Source organism: Callospermophilus lateralis, chromosome 9 (genome assembly GCF_048772815.1).
Source record: "Callospermophilus lateralis isolate mCalLat2 chromosome 9, mCalLat2.hap1, whole genome shotgun sequence".
Lineage (NCBI taxonomy): Eukaryota > Metazoa > Chordata > Mammalia > Rodentia > Sciuridae > Callospermophilus > Callospermophilus lateralis.
This window is the reverse complement of record NC_135313.1, coordinates 43,109,174-43,133,997: the sequence shown is the minus strand read 5'-3', so window position 1 is coordinate 43,133,997 and position 24,824 is coordinate 43,109,174. Positions and strand designations below refer to the sequence as shown.

At 38.1% G+C, this 24,824-nt stretch overlaps 1 protein-coding gene across 3 annotated transcripts; it reads right to left on the bottom strand.

Annotated features, from left to right (window-relative positions):
* Nucleotides 1-1,022: 1,022 nt before the first annotated feature.
* Nemp2 (nuclear envelope integral membrane protein 2) lies at nt 1,023-23,902 on the bottom strand. Of its 3 annotated transcripts, none has more exons than XM_076866178.2 (10): nt 23,737-23,902; nt 15,095-15,210; nt 11,935-12,166; nt 11,749-11,821; nt 10,515-10,608; nt 9,572-9,686; nt 7,637-7,862; nt 3,993-4,169; nt 3,040-3,196; nt 1,023-2,878 (listed from the first exon to the last, which is right to left on the bottom strand). In XM_076866178.2, the coding sequence occupies exons 1-9, from the start codon at nt 23,825-23,827 to the stop codon at nt 3,058-3,060; spliced, it is 1,263 nt and encodes a 420-aa protein (XP_076722293.1). In that variant the 5' UTR covers nt 23,828-23,902; the 3' UTR covers nt 1,023-2,878; nt 3,040-3,057. The 3 variants fall into 3 exon arrangements, with proteins under 3 accessions (XP_076722293.1, XP_076722294.1, XP_076722292.1); XM_076866179.2 differs by having other exon boundaries at nt 1,023-1,343; XM_076866177.2 differs by having other exon boundaries at nt 1,023-3,196.
* Between the last annotated feature and the right edge of the window lie 922 nt (nt 23,903-24,824).

Below are 24,824 nucleotides of genomic sequence, written 5' to 3'. Positions count from 1 at the left end.
ATCAACAGATATAGTCATTGCTCGACTGCATTATCCTTAGGGACATTTCCTTGACTTTTTCTTTTTTCATGCTGGAGATGGAACCCAGAGCCTTAGCACATGCACCAAGCATTCTACTACTGGACACCCAAATGGCTAACTCATCAATTTCATGCTACTTAGTAGGGACTCTTAGAGGGCAGCTTGCTCCCAGGGTAATCAATGCAGGCCTCATCAAAATCCTACATCCAGAATGTTATCTATACATATGATCCTGCTTTTAGTTGGTCAAAAAAAAAATTTAAAAAAAGTGTATATCTCTAATTCTGGGGAATAATGACAACAGAAAAAGATCCTATTTCTTAACATCATTTCAGGACCATAATTCATCCATATGTTTGGATATATTGATGTAATCCATCACCTATTTTAAATCTCATAAAATCTAAAATCTTAAATTTTCAGACTTTAGAAAAGTCATAAATTTAAATATTGTCCTAAATATCACATGGACACTCTCCTATAATTCAGCCCTAACTATTATTGGCAAACTATAAATCTAATTCACAAAGGGTTTTTTGTAATATGTAAAATGTTTTTAAACCTTTCAAAAATAATATTTGAATGATATGATTACTTAAACATGGCCACCAATGAGTTTCTCACCCACCATTTGGTGTCAAATAGTCAACTTGCTAACAACATTGAACTTTTGTGAGGCCCCAAGCATGAGCATAAGCAAGAACACGACAAAGGTTCTGTTATACTCCACAATTTCACACTTGGGATGGCATGAAGCACCCACCAACTCTAAACCACCTGTGATGGGTATAGCCATTTTACTGAATAGTCATCTGAACTGCTTAAAGATCTTTAAAAAGAAGAAACAGAGGAGGGGAGATAGGACAGGAAAGGGAGGAAGGAAGGCAAGGAGAGAAAAACCTGTACATTGCTTTATGGGAATTAAAATTGTGATCATTACTATAAAACACAAAAGTAAAAGAAAACAACATAAATACACCAAAAATATCACGAGTAATACTTTTAATTGTTTAGCTTCTCACAGTACTCACATAACAGAAACTAACAAATCCATAATTTCCTCTAAAAGAGAACATGAAAAACAATATCCTGAAGATTATTGTTTTTTTTTTTCTCTCTTTTGTTAGTAGTTTTTTATTGTGATGGTTACACAGGCTTGTTGGCCCACTTGGAGCTGCTTCTTTCCAGTGAAGCCTCTCTCCAACCTGGCTCAGGAAGGGCCCAGCAGCTGTCGAGCTGAGACGTGCCCTGGCAGCCCCAGCAGATGTTCGTGATTCATACACACATTTCTGTACTATAAAAACTGCCTCTTGGGAGGTGAACTAAGTGAGCACAAGAATTGATACATCTGATATATTTGTAATACATCATCAATAAAATATAATTAAAAAAATAAGATTAAACTAACAAAAAATATTTTTATCCCTTATTAATACTTATAAAATAGTTATCATAAAACAGAATGGATGATATGTTTTTTAGTTTTTAAAAAATCAAAGTCTATATAAAGGCACAAGTTGAACCTAGTTTTCTTTTTCTTTCTTTTTTTTTAAAGAGACAGTTCTTAATATTTTAAGATGTCTGGCAAAAACAGACCTGTAAACACTGACATACTGCCTCACAGAGGAAATATCATTTGAAAATCGATCCAGAAAATTCCAAATAGATAGCTACATTCTTACTTGATAATTTAGAAAAGCTTTACTAAAGTTACAGTAACAAAATTCTCTGTCTCTTCCCTGTTACCCTTTTCCTGATAATCTCATCACAGTAAAAATGGCCAAAGTTTGATTTTAAGAGAATCAACAACATTTTAACCCATAAATTATTTTGCTTTGTTCAAATCTCAAACTTGTTTTGGCATCATTCTGCTAGGGTCAAGGCTTAGTTAGTTGCTCATTTCACTCTGGAGTTTAACATCATGAATCAAGAAACAAACATTTGCTCTCTGTAAAAAATATTACAAATCTGTTTGTACAAAATTATTACAAATGTATACAGCTGAACAATTTTTAAAAATGAATCTCAAATTTTTAAAAATGAATCTCAAATTTCAACATACAAAATCTTCAATTTCAACATACAAAAAATACAGAAAGTAATTCTAATTTCTAATCCACACATATATCTAAATCTTATCAAAACTTTAAATGTTTATCTTTATCACAGTTATTAAATAGGTACATTATTTAAAAATAAAAAAGATGTCAACATTGTGAGAACTAAACTGTAGGGAGATAGCCCCTGAGTTTGTGTCTGAAGAAGTCTTCTACCTGAGTCAGGACATACTGGGGCTGGAGCTCTACCAGCACTGCCTCAAATAGCTTTGTGGTCTTGGATGAGTTATACAACCTCCTCAAACCTCAATTCTACCATCATTAGCATTTTACAAATATGTGTTCTAAGGAATATTAGTCTCATTAAAAAGGGTTCTGTGACCAAATTAAGGCAGAAACTGCTACACAATTTCTCCTTGTTTAGGAGATTCACAATGTGCATTAGTATCATTAAAGGCCCTGGAGAAGTCCTACAATATATTCGTCTAACTTTGTATCAATCTTAGTTAACCTCAGAATCCTTTCACTGACTAAAACACTTGTTGCTATCCTGTGGATCACACTTTAGAAAGCACAGGCCCAGTATATCTCAGGTCTCTTCCATCACTGGTATTGACAGAATGCAGGAAGAACAATAGTCTTTTGGCCCAGGTTGAGGGGAGTAAGGATTTAGTGCCTTGGTTTTGACAAGTCACCTGTTCATACTTACTGGTCCCTTGAAGAACAACATGATTCCCTTGTTCCTAATGAAAGACTTCAAGGTAAATGGCAATGAACTGTCACAGAATCTTGCTGGCTACCTACAGTACAATAAGTAGCAGAACTTACTAGGAAAATAAGTTCCCTTAAATATAAGTTAGTCTTCCTTTCCAGCATGGCTTTTCTCCACAACACATGCTTTTTCCACTGTTCCTTAAAACCCTTTTGCCCAACTTTAACTGCATCCTTGCCCTTTACTCACTTCCTTGCCAGAATGAAGTCAACTTGCAGGTAGACTATCAGTCTGTAGGTTAAAGAGCTGCTCTTCCAAGAAAGCACCGCCAAGGCCATACTCTTCTTCATGCAGACGGATTTCTTCAGGTGACAAGTGGCTTGCTCCAAGAACAAACTCTGCAAATCTAGTAAGTGTTTTATGTTGTAAATAAAGTTAGTGGTATAACAAACAGAAAGGTTTATTTCTAAGATAACATGCACCCTTGCCTCTTATCCCTTTAATTAAATTCGACTCTGCGTCACTAGAGGATGGCATTTACACTCTTGGTATAAACAGGGAGATGGCTTATGCAATCCTCCTAGAGACAGCTATCCAGGGAAACAGTGGAGAAGTAGACAGACTTATGAGCATCCAGGGCAGCCAAATGCAACCAACCACTTCTGTTGCTAATTCCTTCTGTTCTTCCTCTTATTATTATTTTTGTAGTTCTGGGAATCAAACCTGGGGCCTTATGCACCCTGGGCAAGTGTTCTATGACTGAGCTGTATCCCCCGCCCTTTTTCCTATTTTTTGTAAGTTTAAATTTATTATTCATTATTTTAATGTCAATACCTCTCATCAAATCAATATTTATTCAGACAATAGCAGCTCTATTGTGAAGTCATAGTACTGAGGAAAGAGAACTGCTACCAACTTCATCATCTGTGATCCAGGGAAGTAGTCTGTTTCTAAACTAAAGTGCCTCTCTCAAAAAGGCTTTTTTATTTTTTAAACCAGAGATTGAACCAAGGGCAAGGGCACTTAATCATTGAGTCAAATCTCTAGTCCTTTTTATATTTTATTTGGAGACAAGGTCTCACTAAGTTGCTGAGTCTGGCTTTAAACTTGCCTTCTGCCTCAGTCTCCCGAGATGCTGACAACCTCATGATTTTAAAATAATTTGAACCAAGCTGTGGCCAGAGCAGCTGAGCAGAGCTTACTTTTTAGGAGCCTGGAGTCTGGAGATGGCTATCCAGGATGGGAAGTCAGGCCGGCGACAGGCTCTGCGCAGTTCCTCCAGGGCGCTGGTTGTTTCGGCATCAGCTTGTTCCCTATATTCCTCTTCAGTAAGACACTTAACCACTGGCTGTCCTGGCATAAACCACGGCTTCATTTTCCTAAAACATGTGGCATTTGGTTGCTAGATTCCTGTCCAAGTCAAGTCTCAGGATTTACAAAACTATATATCTTAGGAATAGTAATCCCTCTCTTAAGGCCCTGTAGACCATACCTATGCTCTCCACTGTCTTTAATGATTGAGGTATAAAGAACATATTGGGCCTGATGTTTGCTTTTTTGCTTCCTGAACTATCCAATAATGTCCTAAGGCCCTTCAGAAGCAATTTCTGACACAGAATGTTAATTGTCCTTTTCTTCCTTGGTGAATTCTACTCACACAATCAGACAATTACAAGTCGGACTTATTTATGCTTGGCCTGCTGATTTTCTTGCACACTGACAGAAGCCAGCCTTTGAGATGTCCTTTTAAGGAGACCAAATGGTCTCCTTAGTCTTTAGACCAAGAAGCTGCATTTGTGGGTTATCACTTCCACCTAGTGGTGGTAATTCTCACTAAACCTAGAGAAAGAGCATATATTGCACAAAGGTCTTTTATGTACAATAATTTATATTAGTTCTTTCACAACATGCCAAGAGGCTCATGACTGGAATTTTCTTTTTCCAACCAGGAAAGTCCCAAATCTCATAAAATGTAGACATCTAAACACTTATGTAGGGGCTGGGGATGTGGCTCAAGCAGTAGCGCGCTCGACTGGCATGCGTGCGGCCCGGGTTCAATCCTCAGCACCACACACAAACAAAGATGTTGTGTCCGCCGAAAACTAAAAAATAAATATTAAAAAAACCTCTCTCTCTCTCTCTCTCTCTCTCTCTCTCTCTCTCCCTCCATCTCTCACTCTCTCTTTAAAAATAAAAAAATAAACACTTATGTATCTAATAATCTCATAAAAAGGACAATGATATTTATCGATTAGTTTTTAAAAATGTTTTGAGGTGCTTTTAAATTTAATTTAATCAAGGGTTTCCAAATCTAAATGAACATCAGAATTATCAGGAGGTTTTAAAAAACATATTTTCTTAAGGGTTGGGATCTCAAAAATCTTTTACCATTTAAAAATCATCCGATAGTGAATGAGCTGGATTGAGGAACCACTGACATTATTTCCTTCTCCTTTTCTGAAGCCCTGGCCTGGTTTCCCAAAGGAAAAACCCTGGATTCAGCCAGAAGACTGGGGCAGAGTCCTGGCTTTGAGGTTACTCACTGCATGAACCTGGGCAATTCCTTACCAGTTCTGAGTCTACGTTGCTCATATAAAAATAATAAGAGCTGTAACATCTACCTCATGAAATCACTACAGACTAAATGACTATTTTGGGTAGTAAAGAACTTAACATAGTAAGTGGCCTATAGTAGTATTCAATAAAGATAATCAAAAGAGTAGTTATCATTTATCATTAAACTATATGGAAACAACTCTGGAAACTATAAAGTACTATTAAAAAATCAGGGTATTATTTCTAGTTTATTTAACCTGTAAATATCTCCTAATTTTTCATATAATAATTTACTAGGAGAATTTAAAGTTGAGAGTCTGTTGTACATTTTTATCATTATTGAACACACAGTAAGTGTATAAAAGCATTGTGCAGGGACACACTTTGCTCTTGGCAGGTGGGTGGACAGTTACAGGGAAGGAGGAAGGAATTTCATCCTGGGTTCCTTAGGCCACAAGCCCAGCAAAGGGCCAGGGATCTGGAAGCTGTAGAGTGACAGAGGGTCATCCCAGACACTATCTGCCTTGGGCCGATGGGCCGAGAGAGCCACTCAGTGTCAACCCCTCCACTGGCACTGCTGCCTTTTGGCCTCCACCACTCTATACAGGCAGCCCGTTCTGTCACTGGTGCATTTTAACCCTGTGACACTGCCACACATGCAGTCACCACATATATAAACTAAGAATCACCATAGAGTCTCCTTCCTTGTGGCCAATTTGGTAAACATCTACTAACTTCCTCTTCCAGTCCAGTCTCACTTTCTATTCCTTATCCTCATCAGTGCATGCCTAGCCACTGTGATACCTGAGGACGGGTTTCCTATCACAGAGTCCTCCCCTTTTATCCACCCTCCGTCCCAGAAGACACATGGGCCACATCCCACTAACACATGAGTACATTCTGGTTTGTTAGAGATATATATATATATATTTTTTTTTTAATATTTATTTTTTAGTTATAGGTGGACACAATATCTTTATTTTATTTTCACATGGTGCTGAGGATCGAACCCAGTGCCTCACGCATGCTAGGCAGTGCTCTACCTCTGAGCCACAACCCCAGCCCTGTTGAATATATTTTTAATTACATTAACTGCCAACATTTAAAAATCCTAAGAAGTCACATTTAAATCTCAAACAACACTTCTAGTATTTCTAGAAGTGTTCTATTATTTCTAGAATATCTTCAATGTAGAATCTATATTTTCACAAGGCAACAATCAGCTCCAGCTGAGTGGTAACTGTGTACCCTTTTTGATAAGGGTACACTGCAGAATTTCCCACCATCTTCAGGGTTACCCTACTGCCTCACCTCTGTCTGGCACAGTATCTCCCTAGCCTCAAGCATTTGAACTGGTTAGGCAACAGAGCTTAACTAAGCCGCATATCAGTAAACCCTTCCACAATGTACAGAACCAGACTAGATTCCTTGGCATGGCTTGCTGATGCCCCTTAATATGGCCCTTGCTCACCTCACTAACTACCCTGATAGCTACTGCCTCATGATGACACCAAATGGGGCTTTCTCTATGTCAGGAGAGCCCTGCACATTTATTCACTAAGCTATTTTGGCTCATTATTTAAGATTCAGTTCAGTGATATTTCCTGCAGGAAAGCATTCCTGAACTTTCTTTATATCCCATTAGTCCTTGGACAAGCTCTATTTTGTCACTTAAAAGGCACAGAGACATACATCTATAAAGGGACCATCGCCATCTGTGCACCTGACATGAAAACAGATCTCAGACTCTATGACTGAAGACAGACATAACAAAAGCTTTGACAACAGAATTTGCCATGTCTTTCCTTCTATACTTTGAAAAGCCTTAAGCCTTAACTTAAAACCTAAGAAAGTCCTTAATGCAATCAACTGAATAACACCTTTCAGTTATTTACAATTCATTTCTTTTTCCTAAATCTTATCTCACAAGCACAAATAATACATTAAAGCAGTCTTTGGCTTTAATGAAAAGAAATGCAGAATAAAAGTAGAAATCTTTAGTAACCCAGAGCCCAAGTAATTTTGCCAATGATTTTAGTGAATTTCAAGTGAGCTCTAATTACTTTGTAAGTGGTGGTGCACCTCTGAAAGATTAATGAAGACAAGAAATGGATATGGGATGAGATGATTAGAGCTCTCTATTCTTCTCCTCTCTCAAAGTGTTATCTCCAGAGTAAATGTAGTTAATTATGAAATAAAATATCACACGTTATAAAAACAAATCCCCCCAAACAACAAAACCAGAACTCAATTTGTCAAATTTATGGGGGAAAAAAAAAAGATTACACACCACTTCACATAACTGAATACTTTCATTGGGTAGTGCAGACTCCCAGAGGACATAAGGAGGATCATGACTACATAAGCAAATTGAGGCACGGCCACACCAGCATAGATTAGAACCAGGGAGAGAAGCCGTAGGGTCCACATGAGAAGACTTCTGCTCTTGTCATCAACAAGGGGTCCATGTTTGTAGCAGGCAGCAAAACTGAAAAATCCAACTACCAAAACATAGCCTGGAAAAGCAGAGGAAGGTATAATAATGTAAATCTGAATTTGAAATATTATGTAAAAATATTGGCAAAACCTTGACTTAAAAGTAAAATCTATGAGATTTTAATTTTTATTTTTTCCATTGAAGGTTGGGGCAGGGCGGGGGTGGAGTATACAGCTAGTTATTAGCCTTTTTTTTTTGCAGTGTTGAACCCATGGCCTCACACATGCTAGGCAAGCATGCTACCACTGAGTTAAATCCCCAGCCCTTAGGTTGACTTTTAAAATAATACAGGATGTATGGTCATTATAATAGTGATATATTAAGCATGTTTTATTTTAGCCCAATGTCATAGATGGATAAATGTTATCATGGTTGCTTTGGTCAGAAATAAGTTACAGTAGAATTCAGACTGCTATAAACCCTATTTTTAATCTTCAAGTCACAAAAGGAAAATGTAATTTTTTGGTGAAGGGATCAGATGATCACCTGCCTAATCTAGTGCTCAGTCCATCATTGCCTATGTGTAACTATATAATACTATGTTTCCAGTTATGATCCAATGTGAAGTATATATTGCCTCTTATGTATCCCACCAAAAGCATTTAATTTGTATGTAACCAAACATTCACATCTAACTTCTAGTTTACAGGAAATATGGGAGAAAGAGGTATAAGTTAAATTATGCCTCACAGGAGTCATTAGATAAATCCAGAAAGTGGACATTCTATTGGACAACTAGCTTGCTCTCTTCAGCACACCACTGTGATGAAAACAGGAATTGCTATGAATTAAGAGATTTATAAACATAACTGATACAAACTGTGGTTCTGGACTATATCCTGGTTTATACAAACCAGCCATCAAGGTGACTGGGCAATTTTAACATGACCTGAGTAATAGATGACTTTTTATAATTATTAAATTTTTTAAAAAACCCATAGTAGGACTAAGGGTAGAGCTCAGTTTTAGCCTGCAAAAGGCCCTGGGTTCAATCCCCAGCAACTCACCCCAAAATGCCCTTTGTTTTTAGAGATGAATAGAAAAGAATTTAGAGGAACCTACCATGTTATCTGTAATTTACTTTTTAAAATATCTTATTATGTTAACAAAGAAAATGAGCTAAAAACATAAAAATTTCAAGTAAAACAAAATATTAATTGCTTTTTTCTTAGGGGTGGTAAACATGTGAGAAATTTGATGCTAAGGGTTCTCCTACTGTCCATTATTTCCTAATAAAAACAAACAAAACGGGGTTTTTTTTTTACAATGAATAAAGAAAATAAATGTTGTTTTTAGCTTTTGTTTCCAAAAAGTCAATTTTTATTAGTCATTTGTATTAAGGATTTCTCACCTTTCACATTAATACATTAAGAAAAAGTATACACAGTCAAAAGGGACACTTTGTGTGTGTGTGTGTATGCATGTGTGTTTGAGTGTGTGCGCACATATTTTTTTTAATTTGTACTTTTTAGTTACTTTTTTTTTACTCTTTTGATCATTAGCATAGAAAATTAAGAAAGATTATGGGAAAAACTGTTTAAAATGGGATCCAAATGAATTTCAATTACCAACTATGGGAATAAAATAAACAAAATATTATTTTTAAGGGTACCTCCTTTAGTTCAAAATGAAAATTCAGATGCTGAAAAGAAACATAGGTCAAAAGAAGGCTTCTAGTAATTACAGATTTACCAGTAAGAGAAAGTGCTGTTTTTAATTCTTACATACCAAACATATATGTTCTGTTTTCATACCACAGCCACTTGAGATCTTCCATCAGTTGGCACACAACATAAACTGAAGCAAACCAACAACCAACCATTAGAGCCCCAAAGGTGCTATACTGTGTGTGGAAGAAAATAATAACACATTTTTTTTGTTCATTCATTCTTGTAAAAATAGAAGAAAACAAACGCTTTGTATTACATCTACATCAAACTGAGCTAAAACCAATCTCAAGATTCTCTCTAGAGTCTTGCTACTCAATATGGTCCACAAAACAGCGTAATTGGCATGACATGGGAGTTTATGGGAAATTTAGGCTCTCAGACTGCTGAAACTGAATCTGTAATTTAACAAGGTCCCCAAGTGGTTTTGCACATAAAATTGGAGAAACACTATTAAAAAGAACAAATTTATCTCAAAATACTGCTGTTGTTGCAAACTTTAACCAGAGTAATAGCAACATTACCATCATGGATTACTATTTTCTTATCCTCAACTAAGTTCAGGGCAGTATGCTTTTGAAGGTGTGCTGTAGAAATAATAATAAAGAATAAATCCCCAGATGCAGCAATGCTATTAAGAAGGCCCCCAAGATTCAGCATCATGAGAGTCCTAAGTTTGGCCAAGATAAAATTTTCTCTCAATATAGAATCATAGAATCAGTCTCCTGTCACTCAGAAAGCCAACCAACCAACCACATACATACTACCTAGAAAAAAAAAAGTTCTCAAAAGATATATTGCCATAATCTAATACTTAGGTAAATCTATATAAAGTAATAAATAAAATGAACTCTCCAGAAATATTATATTTTAAAGTCAGGTAATATAGTGAAGAAACATTGTTTGAATTAGGAACTGTCAATAACATAAATAAATTGATTAGTATTTTACACCTATCAGACTACAGTTTCCATTTTTTATTTACTGACACATATCATGCCTACCTTTGGAATATATCTTTTCACCAACAGCAGTATAAAGACTAAAGTCATTACAACACCCAGCATAGTCCCCGAAGAGTAATAGAAAAAAGGGCTTCTGTCAAGACAAGCAGATAAAAGTCAGTTTAAGTGCCAAGAACACTTTCAATATGAAAAAATCCATGTTCAACATGACAACAGTAGCCATGAAGAATACCAAGAAAGAAAAACTCAGAGGGCAACTCTAATTAAATCCTGTTCTTACAGTCTTGCAATTTATAGTAAATAGCTTGAAATCAGTCTTCCAATTTATAGTATATAGCTTTCCATTAACTCAAAACAGGATGTCTGAGTTATCTTATGTATTCAGAATGTGATCTGACAACAGTAATTGAGCACCTGCCAGGTAGCAGGCACTTATCTGAGAGTTTTACACGTATTTTTAGTTATCTATGTCTAAGTTTTATAGAGGAGGAAAGGCATCAGGAAGTTAGAAGACCTTCCCAAATATACACTAACTGGAGGATTCAAGATTGCAGCCCAGCTCCTTGGAGTCCAAGCTTTACTCTTTCTGCTCTATACGAGTTGTCTGGTTTATAAAGCTGGTAGATGACATTAAGCATATTTAATTGAACCAAGGATAAGCTAAAAAATGAACAATGTTAAGAATGCTTGAAAATGTTAGATATTAACTAGCATGAGAAACTTAAAAAGTGCAATATTGGAAAGAGATTGATTTTTTCACAAAATTGATTTTTTCACAAAATTGCAAGAAATGAAAATGTCAGAATAACATGCTTATTCAAGAGTCAGATATTTGTTATATTCAACTTTATATATCTGAGCCACAAATCTAGGAGGCAGCTCTAATGAAATAGAGTAAGGCACTTGGCATCAGAAAACCTGAGTATGAATCTGGGCCCTGATAAGAACCAGTTGTATGATGATGGATGTTGTTTTTCTCATGGATAAAATGAGAATATACAGAGTTCACATAGTTGTTATGAAAATCTAATAAAATATGTTAACACATAAAATAATGCATACAAAAGCACTTTGTACTTTACACATACCATGCTATACAAATAACTGTTGCTGTCTTTAAAGATCTTTCAAACACTATGTTCAGACCTACTGTTCGAAAAACCTAAAGCAAGAGCAAAAATGCACAATGGTGTAAAAATATTTACAATAGGGTCGAAAATGACCTATAACCCATTTAAGTCACAAAGCCAAGAATGTAAAAATGAATACTCACTGACTCAAGGTCTTTGCATAAAAGAAAAGGAAAATGCCTGCCACAAATACAAGGAAAAGTTTGAAATCCACAACTGAAATAAAAAAAGACAAACACACAAAAAACATTTTGTGTCAATATACTGTTGGTAAAAGAAGAGACATGTCACTTAAACTGAATCCAGAAAGTCAAACGTAACTAACTTACTCTTTCGATTCACTCTTATTGTATAAATAAATATTTCCCTGACAGGATTCACAGAGAAGCACTTGGTTTCCTCGTATGGATTGATGATTATAGTTATTTCATTAGATTCTTTTGGTGCCCAAAACTTATGAATAACACATTTGATAAAAGTCAGAATGGTTTCTGGATACTGGCAATTACGCATTTCTGTGATATATACAATACTGAGCAGGCCCGGACTGGTAATTTTCACCTATAAAACAAGAGCAAAGAAATTCATAAATACAGAAGTAAAAACTTCTCATAAGCTTCCTAAAAACATTGGCAGAGGAGTAAGGAGAACCCAACACTAGTTGAAGGAAGAACACACAGATGCACATGGTCATGTTCTGAGCCCAGGATCCAAATGGTGGATCCTACACATCTGCATTTAATCCAAACACACATTGGCATTTTTGAAAGTGGATATTTCTTCCTCTCTTCTAGCAAGTCTTTGTGATCAAGAGACACATAAGGGACCTTAAAGGCTCCTGGAACCCTATTTTATGTATACTGTTGTCCTCCACCCTACCTCAGCTAATCACTTTTATAGTCACACCCTGGTTCTGTCTGTACCAAACTGTAGCCCCTCCATGTGCTACATTTCATGCTTCTTTTAATGCCCTGACTACAATACAGACCAGAACATCTTTCTCCTGATCCTTACGCCTTGGATGTACTCAAGTCCCTTCTTACCCAGCAAAATTCCATGCAAAAGCCATTCCCTTCCATGTATTCTTAACTCCTTTGTATCCCTCTTGATTTATCATACTCACCTGGAAAATCCAACTCTGCATCTATTCCACTCTTGCATTTGTGCCACAAAATATGCTATGGAAAGGCACAGTGGTCTTGCTTTGAATACATGACAGTGAACTTGAAATAGGACCTAAAAGCTACAGTCATTCATACCACACATCCCTCTGCATTCACATCACCCTCCTCAATTTTCCAACACCTCTTCCCCATGCTCATTCTCAGATGATGATCCTTCCTACTTCACTAAAAATGGAAGAAATCAGCAGTGAATGTCAATCAGCTCCTATTCCCCTATCCACCCATCTGTCAGCATCTGTGGGCACATGCTCTGTTTCTCACCAGTTGGGAGAAAATTTCTGTCAGAGGAAATTAATACACTCCCTTAACGGCAAGCCCCTGACTTGTGCACCAGATCCTATCTATCCTTTCCCTACTCAAGTACACCTCACGAGCACTTCTTCCCTCTTTACTAGGTCATTTCTATGAACATGCCACATGCTGCTATTTTTTCCATTTAAAGTAGAAAAACAACTTCCTATGGACTCCACTTTTCCCTTTAGCAATCCATTACTTTGCTTCTCACTGCAATAAAATTCCTTTAAAAAGTTGCTTATGCCTGCAGTCTCCAGTTCTTCTCTTCCCATTCTCTCTTTAACCCACATCAACTGGCTTTCACCCTAACAGGTTGTCCTGATTACATCACTAGTGCCCTCATATGTCTCAACTGCTTAACAATTGACTTGTAGCCCTCTTATTGGACCCACCATTGGCACTTGGTGCTGCTTATCATTCCCTCTCCCTGTTTCACTTTCTTAGGGCTTTCAAGACACTTCCTTCTTCACTTATTGTTCCTTCTTTCCCCTCTGCTAGCTCCCTTCTTCTTTCTGACCTCCTGATATAAGACCGGCCCAGGCTCATCTCTTGGTCCTTGCTACAGTCTGGATATAGCTTGAGTGTATTTACTAGAATTCTTGTTTTGGGGGCTGGGCCCCTAGTGTGGCAGTGCTGAGAAACAGTGGGACCTTTAAGGGATGGGGCCTAGTAGGAGCTCAGTAAAAGAAGCTTTGTATGGGGTTAAGCTAGACGTCTTGTGGGACCCCTGAGTTCTCTCCAGAGCAAGTTTTTATAAGAACAAACCTAACCCCTGAATCACTCACATGAGTTCTGATATCTCCATGTTTTATATTTCATAGTTTTAAGTAGACCGGTAGATAGAAACAGATTTATGTGCAGGGATATAGGTGTGGATGCATACACATGATGGTGATATTCAAGTAGTAATGGACACACATAGTGCTGAATGCACCCTGGAAAAAATTATGACTGCAGGGTTGGGTCTAGGAAACTACAACATGAGCCTGAAACATTTTTGTTTGCTAGAAAATATGTAGTACTTGGACTGGGTTGTAGCTCAGTGGTGGAGTACTTGCCTCCTGTGTGTGAGGCACTGGGTTTGATCCTAAGCATCCCATAAAAGTAAATTAATAAAATAAAGGTATTGTGTCCATCTACAATTAAAAATATTTTAAAAAGAAAAAGAAATATGTAGTACTCAAAGAGATGATAGGCACAAGTTAAAAAGACACTGAGATGGTTTGAAAGAGCACCATACTCACCAAATCTAGGACAATTTGAGGATCAAAAGAGGTAATGGATTATAGTCTATTGAATGAATTTGACACTTTATGAGAATACCTGGATATAAATAAATTAATAAACAGAAGGAGGAAAAACTCTTCCCTAGTAGAATGCCAATGAATGTAAAAAGAATAATGGAATTAGAAAATCATCTGATAAACATGATGATGATAGGCAAGCATCCCTAGAGGCTAGAAAGTTGATGAGGAACAGAATATATACACAGTCTCAAATTATCTCCTCGAAAAACTCATTCATTAATAAAAGAAAAATAGTAAATTTAAAGTGGAAGGCCTTGGCAGATACCACCTTAAACAAGTGATCAAAGTGTTGTATATATTTGTAGTATAAATCAATAGCATGTGCCTCCTGATAAGAATTTTCTAGTTATCCCCTCAGTCTAGAACACTCTTCTCTCAGATATCCTCCTGGTAACTCACTTCACTGAAATCTTTCTTAATGATACCTTCTCAATAAAACTATTCTGATGACTCCTTTTAATATCATAGTTTCAACACTATATTCGCTTGGATGGTATATTCACTGAGAGTGGTCTAGAAAGAGGCTGGAGAAGTAGGCAGAGGAGTTAACATACTCTTTCCACACCACTGCTCCTTGAGCCGCTCTATGTGATCTTCGAATCAGCTTCATCCTGACACTCAGCTACATGCCATACAAAATGTACTTTTTATTCTTACATTTTAATGCCCTGTCCTTAAGACATGATTTAAAAGTAGGCTCCTACCTGCACAGATGACCACAGAGATGTCCACTCCATTTGGGAATTCTGATTGTAGCAGTAACATTTTGACTCAGAAGTTTGAATAAAATCCATCTCTTTCAAAGCTTTACATCTTGGAACTAAGAGATGAAAAAAATGTAATTTCTTAAATATTTAATTGCCCAGAATCTTTTTTTTAATTATTCGAAGAGAGATAGTAACAGTTTTAACATTCTGTGACTAATAAATTCTTCTATAAGGTAATTTTAGTCCTTTGGTCTTCATGACCTAGCAGGACACAGAAAATATCCTAGTCCAGTGTAAAGGCTCTTATGACATGGAGGGCACTACACAGGCATAGAGAGTAAGCATGTCTTCAGTCCTGAAGCAGAGGCCAGGAGTTAAGGGTGGGTTCCCCGAAAAAGTGAAATACAAACGGATATCATCCACTGGAGGCAACAAGACAGGGGTTGAGGGTGGCAAATATGTAGGAAATCATGGGAGTAGTTCAGTTGAGGGATATCTAACTGATACATTAGCATAGGAACAAGAATCCTGTGGAGGGATACATGGAAACATCTCAACATTTGCTGTTGGAGAGGCGAGCAGTGCTTACTTCACACAAAGAATGTGAATTCATCCTGAAAGCAGAGCACTGAAAGATTCTAGGAAATATCAGAGTCTCAGCAGGAAACTGCTGGCAATCAAAAGGACTTAAAGAGTTCAGTAAGGGTTAGGTAGTGTTAAGGCACCAATCATAAGGCACTGTGAAGTTTCTAGGCACCAAAACAGCAGGAAGCACCTGATACAGCAAAGAAGAGCCCATGTTACTGGAGCTCTGAACTAAGTGAGGAGGGAGAAATAACAGATTCAACAGCTCTTAGGAAATGAAACCAACAGGCTTTGGAGGTTCATTGGGTGAAGAAGTAAGATAATATGAAGGTATCTTGTGAATGGAAAGATAGTGAAGCCCTTTCCACAGAAAACAAATACTAGAAAAGAAGCAAAGTTTGTGAGAGGAATGTGGGATGAGTTCAATTCTAGACACATATGTACCCAGTTTTCACTGGTGGAATTAAGTGAAAATGGGCAGGCCCATAGCATCAGTGAAATTTGGCTGGAGATGGCTATAGATACAAAAATATGAGTATGCATGTACACAAATATATGTTGCATACCACATATAATAATTACACACTTATGATACTACATAACTATATGAGAGAGTTGGAGGGGGAAAATAAGTGCTGTAATTATAGAAAGTTAATGTGGTAAATGCTAAAATACATACATACATAAATAAATAAATAGGGGTCATTCTTCTGTGACCACTGCTGTTTGGATGTGAAAATAAGTAAGTTCTTCTGAATCCAAGACAGAGTATCAAACAGGAAATATCTCCCAAATAGGAAACAGCTATAGGAAATACTCTTGGTTCCCCAGAGAAATGGGTCTGATATCCAATACCCAACTCCTCTGAGGAAAGTATGGTCTGCTATTTCTACAGAAAAACCTAAAATAAAGCTAGAACAACCTGCTATACCAAAACTGGGGAAGGAGTGGTTAACCAGCAATAACTAGTCAACAATTATACCTATTTAGGGAATAATCTTGAATAAGCTCTGATAGTTTCCTGTTCTGGTTTGAAATATCCTTGGCATTAAAAATTAGAACATAAAGTTAGGGAAGACAGACTTGGGGAAAGGACCCTGAGAAGGTCCTGCCTCCTGAAACAGTAGCATGAATGTCAGAGTTCTTAGGAAGATACATGAAATGGTAAAATTGTATGAGGACCCACAATATTCCCCTGTGACAGTTATGTTCTTTCATTTTATTCTTAAATTTATGATGAAATGCATGGATCTTGAAATATATCAACGAATTTTGCAGTTTAAGAGCCTGAGATGTAAACTCAGGAATCCATGTTAAGAGCTGTTTTAAAGCAGCACAAGAAGGAAACTTGAGAAGCTCTCTGTTAAATACAGGAAAATAAAATAAAAATACATTCTTGTATGGTCTATCTGTGCACGAGAGCCCAAAGGACAATACTAGAACACCCAGAGCAGCCTATGCTGAAACATTCTTGAGCATGTCTGAGATGTACCCATCTCCTGGCCAAGGGCAGTGGCAGGGGAAGAGCAGATTGGGGCAGGGAAGGGCTGACAGTTGGGTATAGGCAGGAAGACAACGCAAAACTGCAAGAACTTAAGCCCTCACCTGGTGAGCAGCAGAGGAGGGAGAGGGAGGTCTCTGGACTGGCCTTTCCCATCCCACATTCTGCCTCTGCACAGCATTCTATGGGGTCTTTTAGCCAGAACCAGGGTTAAATGGGGAAGCTAGAATAAAGAACTTTGTATTGGGAATCGTCAAAAGATAAGAGAGGATCTACTGATGTTGGAAGGAGTATGTTCAGCGAGGGAAATGAAGGAACTGAGGTCTCAGGAAACCCCGAACATTACAGAAATATTCACTTCTAGCCAGTTATTTCAACATCACATGTACTCAATGCTAGGGGCACTTTTCTTAGGGATGCCTGCTGGACCCTCCCTATAACTCCTCTCTTAGTGAAGCCTACTACTTCAAGGGCTGAATCAATTCCCACAGAAGAGTTCCCTTTTTTTAGAGGTCTGAAAAAATACTCATTGTGGGGCCTAAGCTTTGTAAATAAGTGAAGTTTTTTGCATTTGATCCTAAGACTATCTTTCTAAATCATTTGATACCTGTAGCTCTTTAACCAAGAGCAACATAATGCTATTCAAATTTAATGCAATAGTTTGAATTTGGGAGTAAATGTTTCTGTTATCCATGTCACATTTTATCTTGCATTTGGATTACAGTAGCAGCCTCCTGCTTCCAGAAGGAGCCCTACTATTTCCTCCACAAACTATTCTACAAACAGCATAAAGATCTTTTATCTCCTATTACATGATAACAAAATTTAACCTCCCTTCCAGGGATAAAAGTACCCCTATGACCTTCTCTCCTCCACCTCTCTCCCACTCAGCTGCTCCAGCCACATCAACCCACTGATCCTCCTCTAGGTGCTAGTTCACCCTGCTTCAATTTTTATTTGCAACCAACCTTCTTTCTCCAGATATTGGCAGAGCTTGTACTTTCCAATAACCAATGTATTTGTTCCAATATCACATTCTTAGGAAAGACCTCTCTGATCCACTGTCTAATCTTACAGACCCAAGCACTTTTACCTGCATTCTTCTGATTCTGCTTTATTGTTTTCATACTACAAATAGACTTATTGGCTCACACTGTCTTCCTGTGGACTTTGGGACAGCATGCATTTCATTACTATATCCCACAGCACTTAAATATTTGTTGTGTGTGTGTGTGTGTGTGTGTGTGTAGCAATTTAAGAGGATAAGAGGATTATTTGAATGGGTATAGTCCAGCCACAGAAAGTCCTACCAGTTTTGGTTAAGAGCTTGGCCAGTGCCAGTTAGCACTCCTGATGCAGCAGGACACCCTCTCCAGCCTTGTTGGAAGCCACAGGCTACACCTCCCTCTACCTACTTCATTATTGGTGTACCCTTAAGGAGGGGGTTGAGCCTATAACTCTTAATAGCTTCTGGTTAGGGAACATCTTCTTGCTCCTCATCAGCTACTTGAGGGTAGAGGAAGAAAGAAGTGGCATTCATCTTGGCTTTGTTTTCTTCATATGCTGTCCATCAGTGTACTCTGTGTAAGGGGAACTTGCTCTGAATTTTCCTTCCACCTCCAGATTAAGAAATGTACATTACTTAAAAGTATGCTGCCTCCCCAGAAATTCTCAGGTAGCCTCTGGCCATAGAGATGAAGCTGATGTGGAATTCACACAATGCCCAAAAGAGAAGAGACAAAGTGTCAGTATTTCATGGTGTCCTTTGGCTGCCCTCCATTCTTATCACAGGTCTCCTCAGGTAAATGTACCTTAGTCAACCCACACAGTATGTCTAAACATCTAAGCGACCAGAAACTCAGCCACAAAAAGCTACAAACCTAGCCTGAAGTGAGTTCACCCATGTGAACCATAGGCATGGGCTAACCAGACAAGACATGAAATGGGGGCTGTGACAAGTTTACTTTCATAGCTGGTCCACTGCCTTCCTAGAGAGACCAGATTCTTCCACCTTAGATTGATTATAAAGGTCATATCTTTCTTAGGCTTTTCTTCCCTTCTGTAAACATCTTCTAGAGAAATTTCATTGTTTGAGGATATGAAATAGAAAAAATAGCCAGTTTGATTTATTTTAACTCTATTACCAATTAAGCCCTAACACTGAAGATTATGGTGCTCTGCAGGTGCCTTCATTAGCGCAGTCCTAACCTTTGCTGGTTTATTTTGCTAAAACAGAACCTCCTGAGAGCAAATATATATAGTCAGATCATAAAAACAATCCCTTTATAATGAGATCCAGGAAAAGAAAAAGAATTTCTAGGAATTTAAATATAAAAATGTGATGATAATCATTTAATCAGAAGGGAACAATATGTGCCTCTGACAGCCACTGATTACACTTGAGATTGAAATACTTCTCACCCTGGAGGGTGCTCCATTACCGAGATATTCACTTCCTCAAACCTGATTCAGATCAGGAGAAAGATCTGGCAGCATGGGCCAACCCAGCTCTGCCACATCTTCCAAGCACTTGGGAAGGTCTGTTGAACCAACACTGAAGGTCATCCTTCCTATGGCAAGGCTGGTCTCTACACCCTGGAATGAGCACCATCTTCCTTAACTCCCTGCAGTTCTCAGCCGGTTCTCTAGGCATTAGTTATCTACATTAGCACAGGATTCAATTCAGGATTACCGGAACCAATGAGATAGATCCCTCAGTTCATTTTAAATACCACTCAATTTATAAACATCCAACGAATATAATTTTAGGACATTAGTGGTTCCCTATTCACCTGTGGTTTCACTTTCAAGTCTCAGTTACCTATGATCAACTGTAATCCAAAAATATTAAATAGAAAATTCCAGAAATAATTCATAGGTTTTAAGTAACTTTTGTTATAATATAGTTATAATTTTTCTATTTTTCTTAGAAGCTATTGTTATTAATCTCTGTGCCTAATTCATAAATTAAACTTTATTGTTAATATTATGTATGAGGGAATATTATGTATGAGCACATATGGGTTTTAGTACTCTTTGCAGTTCCAGGCATCCACTGGGAGACTTGGAACAGTATATTCCCCCTCTGGATAAGGGGGTACTATTATACATATCTGATATTAAAAAGGGACAGCTACATATACCCCATTTTTTAAAATATTTTTTTTAGTTGTAGTTGGACACAATATCTTTCTTTTATTTATTTATTTTTATGTGGTGCTGAGGATCGAACCCAGTGCATCACACATGCTAGGCGAGCATTCTATATTCTATCTCTGATCCACAGCCACAGTCCCAATATCCCCCATTGTAACAAGTTAAATTTCAAATTACTCCTTAATATTTTTGTCCTTTATTAGTTTTTCTAAACAACTACATAAATATTTAAGTTAAAGAGTCTGTCCATACATAATGGTAAAAATATTCATTTGAATCTTGAGAAAAAAACAAGGTGTACTTAAGCCTACTTACAGAATATTCTAAGAATAAAAAACACAAACACTTCTCAAATCTTAGATCTCAAACCGCCTCCCATATAAAAAATATTTCACCAATGTTTCTCCTAACTTAACCTTCCATGGTTCTCATATGGAAAAAAAAAAAAACTATTCTCAAATGAAATTACAGCATAATAATAATATATATAAATGTACTTGTTACATTATGCTGCCATTTTCTCCATTTTACCTGAAATTGTTGGGAGTGGGGGGCTGGCAAAGAAGGAGAGGGAGAAGAGCAGAAAAAAACAAAAAGTAAAAAGTTCAAATGTGAGCTAGGGTGTAGCTCAGTTGGTAGAATGCTTGCCTAGCAAACCCAGAGGCACTGGGTTTGATCCTCAATAAATGTTTAAAAAAAAAGTGTGCATCTACTATTAAAAAAAAAAAAAAGTTCAAATGCAAACAGTTGCAGATGGAGCTGGGGATTTTTTGCTTAGCTTTTTATTTTTAAATTTTTTTAATTTTTAATTTTAATTTTTTTAAATTCACATTTTCAAAGGTGTTAGTTGAAAAGATAACTTCTCTATTTATTAATCCAGTTAAAATTGAAACTGAAAATAAGAGTTGATGATAACGTACATTCAGGTTTGGTTTTAACTGCCAGATACAAATTTTCCTTTGCATGGATGAATGTGGAAGCTGTGAATATGAAGAGACTTGCTGGTATAATCTAGGCCTGGGGAGCCATTTCTATGACCTGAACTTCATTTCAGGAAACACATGGTTTCTTGTGACCTCACCCACTGGTTACAAATTACGGATGACTATTAGCTTAAAGTTTTTTTTCTTCTCAGCCAGACAACTACCTACCTGTGCTTCCTGTGCCAACTGCCTCTTTCTTCCAAATGGGGTGACAGAAAGCTGGTTTTAGTCTGAATGTTCTCCATTTCATAGATGGGTGTGTGTGTACAGACAGAATTTTACAATAGGAAGGAATCTTAAGTATCATCAAATACAAGCTTCTTGTGTTATAGATAGGCCCTACTTTACAGAAGAAAGTACAATAGTCCTCCCTTATCTGCAGTTTCACTTATTGAGGCATCAGTTACCTGTAGTCAACTGTGATCTGAAATTATGAAATGGTATAAATGGAAAATTCCAGAAGTAAACAATTCATAAGTTCAGATAACTTTTATTACAGTATATTGCTATAATAATCTATTTTATTAGTTACTATTGTTATTCTCTTTCTGTGCCTAATTGTATAACTTAACCTTATCATAGGTATGTATATTTAGAAAAAAAACACAGTACATAGGGTTCAGTACTGTTTCGGGTTTTAGTTATCCACGGGGGTTTTGGACCATATCCCCCATGAACAAGGGTGTTTACTATACCAACTATTTCGTCTTGATGTTCCTCATAAAACCAAAGTCTTTTAGAAAAGCAATGGTTCTTTTTTTTTAAGTTGTAGATGGACATAATACCTTTATTTATTTATTTTTTTATGTGGTGCTGAGGATCAACCCAGTGTGCCTCCTACATGTGAGGCAAGTGCTAAACCACTGAGCTACAGCCCCTGGAGCAGCAGTGATTCTTAGACTTAGTCTAATGCAGCACAGGACAGTGGATGCTTCTTTATTCACATTGAAAGCCTATTTGCAAAGGCAAGCCTCACTAGATAGCAACAGAAGTAGCCAATTTTCTTAGTTGCAGATTAAAATTTAACCAACTCAGTGGGAATCCTGAAAGTTGAAGGTAGAATAGAAGCCTTGGTAACCCTTTATGTATGTCTTTGATTAGTAAAATTAAGAACCCTTACCACCAAGTATAACAACACAAGAACTTCAAAAACATTGGTTTCATTGAGGCAAATAAAAGTGAAGAAAATACTGAAACTATCCAGCAATAAAACAACTTCATTTTACTGTTGAGAAAACTGTATAAAGACTGTGTGCCTGGATCAAGACCACACACCACAATTGTTGCATGAAATGTAATAACTCAATTAGAGCTCAAGTTCTGGGTGTTGGTCTAGAGCTACTTCTAATTTTCTAGCTGCTGCCATAACAAGAAACTCTCCTCCTAAAAGTTTTTTTTATTTCCTAATCTGTAAAATGGGTATATAAATGGCAACTACCCAAGGGGACTTCTATGGGTATTAAATATGGTAGACAATGCAGTTTAAGCATTTTTAACACTATCTAGCACAAAGAGAACTGGTATATATAGTTCCCCAAGGTGTAACTCACTGAAAGATACCTACCTACCGTTAGACAGCTGTGAAAGATGCTAATAAATACATAAATAACCCTGATCTTTAGTGGTTGGAGTTCAGCTAAGAGAACACACTTGGCAGCCTCCCTTGCAATCAGGAATGGCCCCAACGCAATGAGCAGAAGTTGGTGGACAGTACATCCAGGAAATCTTTTCAAGGATGTTAAATGAAACAAACATTGACCTCAGGGCAAATTATTAGCTATAGAGACAGAATTCGAGTTTCTAACTTCTGTGCCAGGATCCTCAGAGCACTCCCGGGGTTGCCTGTAACAACGCTGCGTGCTGCTGTCAGTTCTTTCTCCCATATGCCAAGCATACATTAAACACTACCATAATCTTGTGGGTTGTCATCGTCCGTAACCCAGGGTCACAACAGTCAAGGCAGGGGGATTTCGGCCCCATTCTAAAGCTGAAGCTCTTTGCTTCTCTAGTCTTTTGAGTTTTAAAGAAATGGCTATAAATATAACAAGATTTTAGACATAAATTGAAGTACTGTACAAAAAGCCCCGCATTGAAAATAAGGAGTCTAGGGCCAGCTGTGCCCGTGAGTAGCTGTGTGACCCTGGACAAAACATCTCTTGAGTTTCGTTGCTTCTGTAAAACGAAAAACTGAGCCAGGCTTTGAACCGCGCGGCTGCTTCTATTCCTCAAATCACAAAAAGTCCAAATGGCAGCAGAGACGGCAGGGGAACCCAATAAGGCGGGAAGGCAGCCCCGCCCTAGTGTAGGCCGCGCCCAGGAGTGACCCGGAGGCCGAGGGAGGAGCGTCCACCCCGCCAGGCGAGAGCGCGCCCTTGAGCCGGAAGCGTGCGCCCGCCGCGTGTGCCCGCGGTTACCTGACAACGCCGCGTCCTCGGCGCCCGCGGGCAGCGTGGCTAGGGGCGGCAGCCACAGCAGCAGCCACCACCGCCCCGACGGCGGCCGCATCCCGCCGCGGCCCCGGGCCGGTCCCGCCCAAGGCGGCGGAGATGGCGCGCGCCCCTTAGGAGCTCCAAGGGGCCAAGGAGGGGGCCGGAAAGGGGGCGGGGCCGGAGAGGGGGCGGGAAGTCGACAAGGGGCGGCGGCGGAGCCCCGCCTCCTCGGGTTCTCGCGTAGCCAGCCACCTCTCCCTTCGCCCCAGGCGGTGTTGCCTTGGCGTCTGGTACCCGGAAGCAGGCTGCAAAAAGGGAGCCGGTTGTCCGTGAGTGTTTCCTACAATATGACTGATCCGTGACCTGTGGAATTTGGGGGCCCAGGTCTCCAAGAGCTCGTGCGTGACAACCCAGAAAGGAGAAGGCCCTAGCAATCCCCTGTTTATAAATAAAAGCCAATTTATATTTGTTTTACCTTTCAACTTGTTAATATATATATATATATATATATATATATATATATATATATATATAAATTGTGATTGGTCTTTAAGAACAGACCTTCAAGGCTCAGAAACCCACTAATGTAATTTAATATCTCACACAAGTAGAACAAGAAGTAATTTTCTCTTTAATTCTGGCCTACTGCTGAGATTTCTTAGAGAACCCAGTGTATCAGAAATCATCTTCTTAAAAACACTTAAAGCTTCATTTTTTCTAAAGGTCTGAATAGGGTAGATTAGGCTTCCCTGGCCTCAAGGAAGGTTTAGCCAACTGCCCTTAAACGTTTCCTTGGCACCATGTGCATACTATATATGACGTTAGTTAAGAAATTTTCTTGTAAAGGACTCTTCCAGGGATGATTTTTTTTTTTTTTTTAAGCCATCATTATTTGAATTCTCAGTGTCTGGCCCTTAGGATCTGCCTCCAGATAAACACCAGAGACCATATCCAGTTCTTAAATCCTAAAGTTCCCTGGTAAGATATGCACTTGGCTCATGCAAGACAGCACTTTGACCTAACCACATTCATTCTAATTTGGCTTAATTTTGTATGGCATTATGCAAAGTGAT

Excerpts from the sequence above, each read along its gene's own strand:
- Nemp2 (XM_076866177.2), bottom strand. The coding sequence starts at position 23,827 with ATGCGGCCGCCGTCGGGGCGGTGGTGGCTGCTGCTGTGGCTGCCGCCC. Across the intron at positions 12,167-15,094 it reads CTCTGTGGTCATCTGTGCAG|GTGAAAATTACCAGTCCGGG; the intron begins GTAGGAGCCTAC and ends CTTGTTTTATAG. Across the intron at positions 3,197-3,992 it reads AGACTCCAGGCTCCTAAAAA|ATTTGCAGAGTTTGTTCTTG; the intron begins GTAAGCTCTGCT and ends AACACTTACTAG.